The 8,448-nt window shown below is 46.2% G+C and overlaps 1 protein-coding gene across 6 annotated transcripts in view; it reads left to right on the top strand.

Moving 5' to 3' along the window:
• Nucleotides 1–700: 700 nt before the first annotated feature.
• Nucleotides 701–8,448, top strand: part of CACNB2 (calcium voltage-gated channel auxiliary subunit beta 2) — a 223,615-nt gene continuing 215,867 nt past the window's right edge. For 4 of the 6 annotated variants that reach the window (XM_052696923.1, XM_052696920.1, XM_052696930.1 and 1 more), the window contains exon 1: nucleotides 702–901. In XM_052696923.1, the coding sequence (XP_052552883.1) occupies nucleotides 806–901 (96 nt within the window). In that variant the 5' untranslated portion in view covers nucleotides 702–805. Of the gene's footprint in view, nucleotides 902–8,448 lie in introns of all 6 variants that reach the window. The other 2 variants (XM_052696922.1, XM_052696921.1) reach the window with 2 other exon arrangements.

The raw sequence follows: 8,448 nt of genomic DNA, 5'->3' as shown, positions 1-8,448 counted from the left end.
ACTCCACTCCGTCCATCGTGTGCCTATGTGCTCAGATGCCTCATCCATTAGGCCAGCCATCACCTCAGGGGAGCAGTGTGTTCCTCCTGAGCCAAGTTATAAACAGATTCTTCAGAAACCAGTGAACGTCTCCCTGTCATCCTTATACACAACCAGGCAGTGAGCTCCATCCCACCTGACAGCTGGGAATCCCTCAGCCCTTGCTGCTGTGCTCGCAGCCAGCGCCAAGAGGTGCAGTGAAACGCTACAAACACAGAACTTTGCAGTGGAGAAGCTCAGAGACGTTCACCACCTCATCCAGCCGGCGATGCACGCGGGACCCGCAGGGCAGGGCAGGGCGTGGCGGGCAGCGCCTTTCTCACACAGAGCCCGGCTCCACCCGCGCCCCCTCTGTTCTCAGCGGGGCTCGGGCACGGGCCTACCGCGCCTCCATCCCTCCCGCCCCAACTTTCTCTCTTGCTCCCCGGCGGGGAGGCCGCGGGGGAGGGACGCGAGGAGGGCGGCGCTGCCCCGCTCCCGCCGCCCGGTAGCTGCCGGGAGGGAGATGCTCGCTGTCACTTTCCCTCATCCCCACGCGCCGCCCCCTGCCCTCCCCCCGCGCCCGCCGCCGGCAGTGCCCCGTCCCCCGGCGCCGCGCCGCGCGCTCCTCGCCGGCAGCAGGCAGGGCCGCGCCGCAGCCAGCCCGCCTCGGCCCTTCCGCCCGCTCCCCGGCATGGCCGGGCGCTGAGGGGCGCCGCGCCGCCCCGCCTCGGCTCTGCCCGCTTCTGCCCCGCCGCGGGGCTCGGCTCTGCCCGGCTTCACGCCAATGGTCCAGAGCGACATGGCCAAATCGCCTCCCAGCCCGGCGCAGGAGGTGCCGATGGAGCTGCTGGACAACCCCCTGCCCGCGGCGGCAGCGCAGGTAGGGCGGGGGCGGCGGGGCTCGGCGGCACCGCCGGGGCTCGGGAGCCGGGAGGGGCGGCGGGGAGCGGCCGGGGCGCGGCCCTCGGCGCAGGCTCCGCGCTCGGAAAAGTTTGGCACCCGGAGCGCCGCCGGCCCCCGGGATGCGCGAGCCGGGAGAAGCCGGCGGCTCTCCGGTGGGTGGGCGAGCGGCACGCGTTGCGCCCGCGCTCGGCGCGCTGTTAGTGACAGGTCCCAGCCGGGCTCGCCGCCACGGTAACCTGTTGGTGCCGGCCGGGTGGGAGCGGAGGGGCCGAGCGGGTTCCGAGGCGCCGATGGGATCTCCGGCAGCGGCGGCGCGGCCGCCTCGGGGCTGTCCGAGCGCTCAGGTGGTCGGGCGCCGCGGGGAGAGGGCTGCGCTCCGAAAGGTGGTTCCTGTTTAATTGAGGAACGTTGCATAACGCCTTCGAGTTTGCAATAGTTGGCTACAAAGACTTTCGGTGCTATTTTTAAACCCACTCGAAGGGTGGTAAAATCCGATTGCGTGCGTTTTAAATTGCAAACATGCTTGCTCGAGCTCGGAGTTTTTTTCCTTTTGGGGTGGCGGTTTCATTTGCTACCGCCGAAGCTTTTCCTGACGCTTTAAGTCCTCTGAGGTGGTTTGGTGCCATCGCAGGAGCGCCGGATTGCCACGGGAAGACGCTGCCCGTCTGGCACAGGAGTCGCTAATTGCTCCGTGGGTGCTGGGAGCGGTGACAGCAGAGCAAAGCCCGGCACTGAAACGCAGCTGAGATGGGGCTGAACAAGTGTCTCTTTGGCTGTGGATTTGTCTGCGGTCTCTGAGCACATTTTGGTAGGGCCGTATGCTTTGCCAGCCTCTCCAGAAGCAGTGGCAAAGGAACTCGTTTTTGTATCTTTTCAGCCCTAAGTGCAGAATCGGTGAAGGTCAAAAAGGGTCAAACACTGATCGTAAAGCTGATTTTCACTCTCCATTCCCTTTTCACTAGTTATAAAGAACCTCTGTTTAGGGAGGAGGATAGCTTGCCAACACATACATTATGTGTGATTCAGGTAAAGTACTTCTATTTTATAGAATTGGTTTCTGAACACCTGAAGCCAAAAAGCCAATTTTTAAGATAGTGGTGACACAGCTTTTTGGTTGAGTGAATGATTTTCAGTTTTCAGAAACAGACTCTGTCAGTCAAGACAAGAATCGTGTCTTCTTCATAGATATACATATATATATATATATATACACACATATGTATGTATGTATATATACACTAGACCTACATAAACCCTTTGGCTGAATAATAATGTTCACCTCATTCCTTAGCATGCTCTGTATTGAGAGGCAATTATTCTGATCTGGGTTTTTGCTCCATTAACACAATTTCAAGAAAATCAATATGGTAAGATCTTCCTGCTTTAGAAAACACAGTGAGAAGGAGAAGCTTAATGAGAGTGAGTGAATGATCAAGTAGGTTGCTGACAGTTCCTCCAGCTGTGCCCACCTCTATCTTTTTCACTGAGGCGCTTATGTATCAATCCTAGAAAAATTTCATGCCAAGTAGTGCGTCAGGAAGGAAAAAGCCATGCGAGCTTATGGAGTGATATCACTTCTCAAAGTATTCTCTCTGAAGTGCTACTTCTGGTAATTATAGTTAAGGAAAATATAATTGAAGAGCCTCTGTATATTTGTATCAAGCTTCAGGATTTCTCTTACCCAAGAATTATGCTTTTGCAAAGCTGAGCGTTTCTTTTAATCTGGCTGTACATCACGGTCGATGCCTTGGATTGTGCCTGGCCATCAATTTTGGCCAAACTCATCACTGCTTGGCAGAGGTGTGAATGCAGTTAACACTCTGGAAGCAGTTACTCTTAAAAGATGATTAAATACATGAACTGTTCCTAGATAGTCCCTGCATATAATCTATTTCTTATTTCTATAGTGTGTTTTTCTAACAAGATCTGTAAAGGGAATAAAATCTCTGCAGGTGTTGATCCTGGTAATTGTACCATGATCTCCCTGGGAAGTTCTTTGCAGTGGGGGAAAGTGTTCATGTTTCTGTATTACCTAGAACATTGTGCCTTTTAGGTCTCTGTTACTTAAGTACGTAGTTCTGAGTGCTCACTGTGATCCTAGTTGAGGCAGGGTTTGTGTCGTGCTTTTTGCTAACTGGTTTGGCCAGGTGTGTGCATGGGCTGGTAGTGATACTGTTCACTGTGCTTGTGTCTGTGTCACTGCAAAGTAGCAGTTTTAGGTGTCACCCTGTTGTAATAAATTCAGTACCTGATTTTCAGAAATCATAAAACAAGCAAACTGTTGAACGGGATCAGTGGTTGATGACCAGTATCTGATTTTTGAAAAATCAACTTCATTACCATCTTAAAATCTTTCTTTCAAAAACCTCTCAGACCTAGAAATCGGAATCCAAATATGTAAATGAATCATTTTAATTAATGCAGGTGCTGGCAATTTGTATATAGCCTATTGCAACAGGGCATATTAATGCCTTTCGTGGTAGTTCTCTGTCCTTCTTCTCTTTTTTTTTCCCCCCTCATTTAATTTTTTTTTACTGATCCCGATTCAAAGTCCATCAATTCCCAGGAATCACCAGATGTAATTTCTGTTTTCTCATTCCACAACTTCCCGGGTTATGCTATAAGTACAGCCTTTGCACTCAGGTCAGTGAATTACATGGGATATTTCTAAGACAATATAAGGAAGCCTCTTAGCAGGCAACAACACGCTGCCTTGTGGAGGGAGGAGGCATTGTGCCCTGGATGAATTCTTCAATATTCCCCATTATCATTTTCCTCCTGTTCTCTTCCTTGCCTTCTTATCTATCATCTTGTAGTGCAGGCTCTAACAGCCTGACACATTTGAAATGAAAACAGTTCCCTTCTTAATTGTTTTCTCCAGCTCCTTCACTCGCATTTAGATTTCCTCTGTAGCCCGCTACTATTCAGTACCCCTCCCGGCCCAAAGGCTGCTGAGGTGGCACTTGGCACGGACAGGGGCTGCCCAGAGCTCGGGGTGCAGCATGGGGTTGGGATGGGCGGCCTCAGGTCTCATTCTATATTGACCTTGAATGATGCTCACGGGAATTTTGGAGCAGTTTGTGTTATGACGATTCGAGAATATCAGTACAGTTGTGGGCCCTGCCCTGCAGATTTCTAGCTGTCTTTTCAGCTGCATGGCACCGTTCCATCCCGCCTGTCTCGTGGTGATGAGGGACTGGCGATATATTCCCCGCGGATTAATCACACTGCCCTCTGCTGCTCCATTTCAGCTAAGCTGATTTATCAGGATGTGCAGCGCTTACCTATTCTTCAAGTGAACGTTTGCAGCAGTGTATCTCTCCTGTCTAACTAAAGAGAATGCCTTATATGTGACAAACAGACACGATTTGTATCCCTTTTTTCACTCACACAATCACAACAGCCTTTCTCAATAGAGGCATATAAGGCTTTACTCTCTTCTGGTAGCATCCCTGCAAGCCAGATGTGAGAGCAGGACCATATATGAATAAAGAAGAGAAGAAATCAAACTAATGCATTGAGCTTTTCATGGTCGTGGGCAAGAGGCAGTATTTTCTCTCTTGATGAGGTAACCTCCTTCCAGCATTGCACTCAAAAATATATTTTGATAGTCTTTGACTAAAGAAAGCCCTTCAACTTTCAGTTGTTATTTTTCTGATAATCCTTCTCTGCTTTTAGGGTTTGTTTTGCTTTGCCCAAAATTCACCAGTAACAGGTAAAGATGCGTGATTGTCTCATCCAGACACATTTCTTTGCCGCACAGGTGTTGCACATCATCAGCATCTGTGGGCTATAGTTACTGTTTGCTTTTTTTTCTTAACATTTTCCCAGACTGCAAAATCTCTGTGAAGCAATCTAGCACATTCATTCCTAACTTCTTTGAGAGTTAGCCATTTTCTAGAGGCTATCTCTGTTTTTGTCTTGTTTTGTCTCTAGGTTTATAATTTTGAACCGTTGTGGATGAAAAGTTCCTGTACGCTTCCAAGCTTGACTTCTCTGGAGTCTCAGTTACTTTTCTTCTGCTTCTTTTTCTCAGTTCTTTTCTGTGCCAGGACAGAAGAGTTTCAAAATAACACAAAGCAACCCAAATCAGCCTTCCTGTCCTGCAGGGCAGAGGGAAGCTTTTCATAGGCAGCTGCTGTTCCTGCAAGTCTTTTGCAAAGACAGGTCCCTTTTGTGTGTAACAGGAAGAAATAAACTCATGGGGAGGAGAAGACGCATGGCCTGCAAATGTAGTGTCTGATTCTAAAGGCTGTGGGAGGCATGGTTGAGTTTGGGCACAGGCCTCAGTGTCTGCTGATGTTGTGAGCTCAGTTAGGAGCAAATGCTGTCAGTTGTGCAGTAGAGAGATGGGCAGCAGAGTTTAACCAACGTGATGTCCCGAGTCTCTGGGAAGAGGAGAGCAGGTCAGGTCCCCCACCTGCTGTCTGCTGAAGTGGAAACTACTGGGTGCCCTGACCTGGGGCCCCAGGGGGAGTGTGGGAGCACAGGGAGCTGGCTCAGATGCGCATCAACTGGTGAGAACTGGGCTATTTCTGGTGGCAGCACTCAAAAGGCTTTATTGTAGGCCTGCAGAAAGGAGTACCAAGGATTTCTCGGCAGAAGTGGTTTCTTTTTAGTGAGAAAAAAAGTGACATTTGTCAAATATTTGTATTGGGATGATGTATGCAAGTTTGGATAAGTAATTTTATTTGTGTTTTGTTATTTCGTTGGTTAGGTATTAGGTTTTAAAGAAGGGCTGTTGAATGGACTTGACAGCCTCAGCATTTTAACTTGGTGACTATGGAGAGCTTCACTTTGATAAGATTTCTCAAAGGATTCCTGGTCTTTTCTGTATTGTCATCATTGCAAATGGTTTTTTTTTTTTTTTTTTTTTTTAAGAAATCCAGGTTTTGACACCTAACTTTGGGATTCTTCTCTGCTATGGGAACGTGAGTCTGTGCTCTGTAGGCAGCTTCCTCACTGAAGGCATGTCACAGGGCAAATGTAGGGTGACCTGAAACCCCAGCTCAGGGAGGAAGGCCAGCCAGGACACATTGTTATATCCAACATTGCTCTTTTGCCTCTGTTCCAGTAGTGAGATGGAGTTCAGGAGTCCTGGGAAGCTCAATACTAAGGCTTTTTTCTTTACCTTTTGGTATTCTTTTGATCCTTGACTGGTCATTTGTTCATTTGAAGTCATGTAAGCTTTGTTCCAGCTCTGAATTTTTGTTTTCTGTTTTTGTTTTGTTTGTTTTTTTTTTCTCCCTGTTTCCTTTCTGACATCATTTTCTATTTCAAGACTTAAATCCATTTCGGTGACTTTGATGCCTAATTCTTCTGCTCCTTCTTTTACTCTTTTGAGTAGGTCCAGCAAAGGGAAGCTTTCCATACGTGGCTTCTGCCTCCTTAATTTATCTTTGTGTTTAACCATGGCATCAGTCTTGATGGCTGGTGCTATTTTATCTGTTATAATTAGTAAAGGCTCAGGCTTACACTATATCTGTTTCTCTTTGGTATGATATACCAGTGGAGCGGTTGCTGGTTAAGGCTTTTTTCGGACTTTCACTGAACATCAGTTCCTTGGCTGTGGATAGCTGACAGTCTGAAATGTTTTATCACCTCTTCCAGGTGATAGGATTTTGATACAATGATCAAGCATGCCTCCTGCTTGTTTTGTGTGTTAGAGGATTAATTTTACAGATAGATGCCTTTCACATCTTGAGGCTGAACCTCATTAAAATGGGAGGGTTTCACTGAGCAGTGTTAATCTCATCTGTTTGCAATAACTTGAGGTAGCTGTATATGAAACTGTTAATTACTAGGAAACTGCTGTTTATGCCTGTAATGCTTCATATGATTCCCGTATTTTGTTTGATTACATGGTCTGAACAAAGGTTGCGTGATGTACTTGCACGTCAGGGCTGGAAAACAGAGTTGTCCTTTGCTTTGTTAAGTCTCTGTTGATGAACTGCTCTTTACAAGATGACTTCGGTAGTTTTTTTTAGGGCTTCACATAGTCTGCCAGGTATTTTAAGAAGCTGTAGAACATAAATGTGTGTGGTTGTGTTTCTCGTCTCTGGCAGCTTCACTGATTTTAAAAGAACTTCACACATCTGACTAATAAACCAAGCTACAGTTTTCATCCTGTAAACACTTTCATGTATACAGATCTTTGTGTAAGGAGTGATGCTGAAATCCAGTGAGAATGTTTCCTTCAGCAAACTTCTTATATAAACAGACTTATAGTCAAGACTGGAGCCTGCTGTATTAAAATGAGCTGGGTTGAGTTACAGTACAGGATGGGTTTAGGGTGGTTCTAGTGGGCAGGACTACTGTTTTTAAGGAAGGTGCCCCAGGTTACTGCTTTTGCTGGCCAATGCTCACACATCGTGATTCAGCCCTTTATTTTTAGCATAATTACATATTTTTAGCATAATTACAGCCAACTGCTGAATAGAACATAGATTAGACAGCTGATTTTCATAGGGAAATCACAATAACATATTGGGTTCGCTGTGATTTCCCCCTCTCTCCCCCCCAGAATTGCATGTATCTTGTAGATTATGTGTTTATTTTTTCTTTCGGTACAAAGTTCTTGTTTTTGCATGAAGCTCTTAAGGAAAAACAATACATTAAAAAACCAAAGCATAGTGAATAGGACAGGATGAATATTCATGGATCTTCACATGACAGAGACACTTAATCATTTTTTGAAATCTGTTTGTTTGTGGAAGACTTATTGCATGTTTAGAACAAAGTTTCCAACATTTCTGGCTGTGGGAATAGGCTTGGAAGACATAGAAGACAAATGTGATCCCAGATTGGTATCCTTCAAAGTAACAAGAACAGCCGTCAAATCAGCCTTTTCTCACATGCTGAAGCTGTCCTCCCTTTCCTCTAACTCAGAATCAGTCCGTGCAGGAAAGCAGCTGCACTGTGGGCCCTCCCTGCAGCCTGCCATCCTGTCCGACATGTCCTGTGTGCAAAGTTGGCATGCAGCTGGTGCCCTCCAACAGTTTTCACTTATATGAGACTGAAACAAAAATGTGCAGGCTGCTGTGCATGGAAAAAAAAAAAAAAGCAATAAAAAACCCCAGTGACTGAAAAATCAAGATAAGAGCACATTTGAAGTGGATTTGGGCTGTGATGTTGCCTGAAATGAAGGCTTTTAGTTGTTGCTATGCAGGTAGAGAAGCAGTTTGTCTCCCTGCTTGCAATGCTTTTTTATTCTGGTCTTGTTCAGTTCATCCTTGTAAATCTGGGTCTATTTTGCTTTTGTAGTAATTTTTTTTGCCTTATAAAACTGAATAAATGATTTTATAAGTAAAGTAAATATTGAAGAAACTGGTTATAATACAGAAATGTGATTGTGGAAGAGAATATATGTTCACTGTTCTAGTATCTTTTCAGGGATTACATAGCATTATAGTATATATACATTACGTATGAAATTGCCTAGTTCTTTATGTAGATTCTTTATACACTTGAGCTACTATGTGGATACTTTGAATCTTTATTTTTTGTGAGCATGTTTTTGTATTC

This window comes from Tympanuchus pallidicinctus, unplaced genomic scaffold (assembly GCF_026119805.1).
Source record: "Tympanuchus pallidicinctus isolate F22 unplaced genomic scaffold, pur_lepc_1.0 scaffold3, whole genome shotgun sequence".
NCBI lineage: Eukaryota > Metazoa > Chordata > Aves > Galliformes > Phasianidae > Tympanuchus > Tympanuchus pallidicinctus.
Note: the sequence above shows the minus strand (reverse complement) of the source record. Positions and strands in the feature narration are given on the sequence as shown.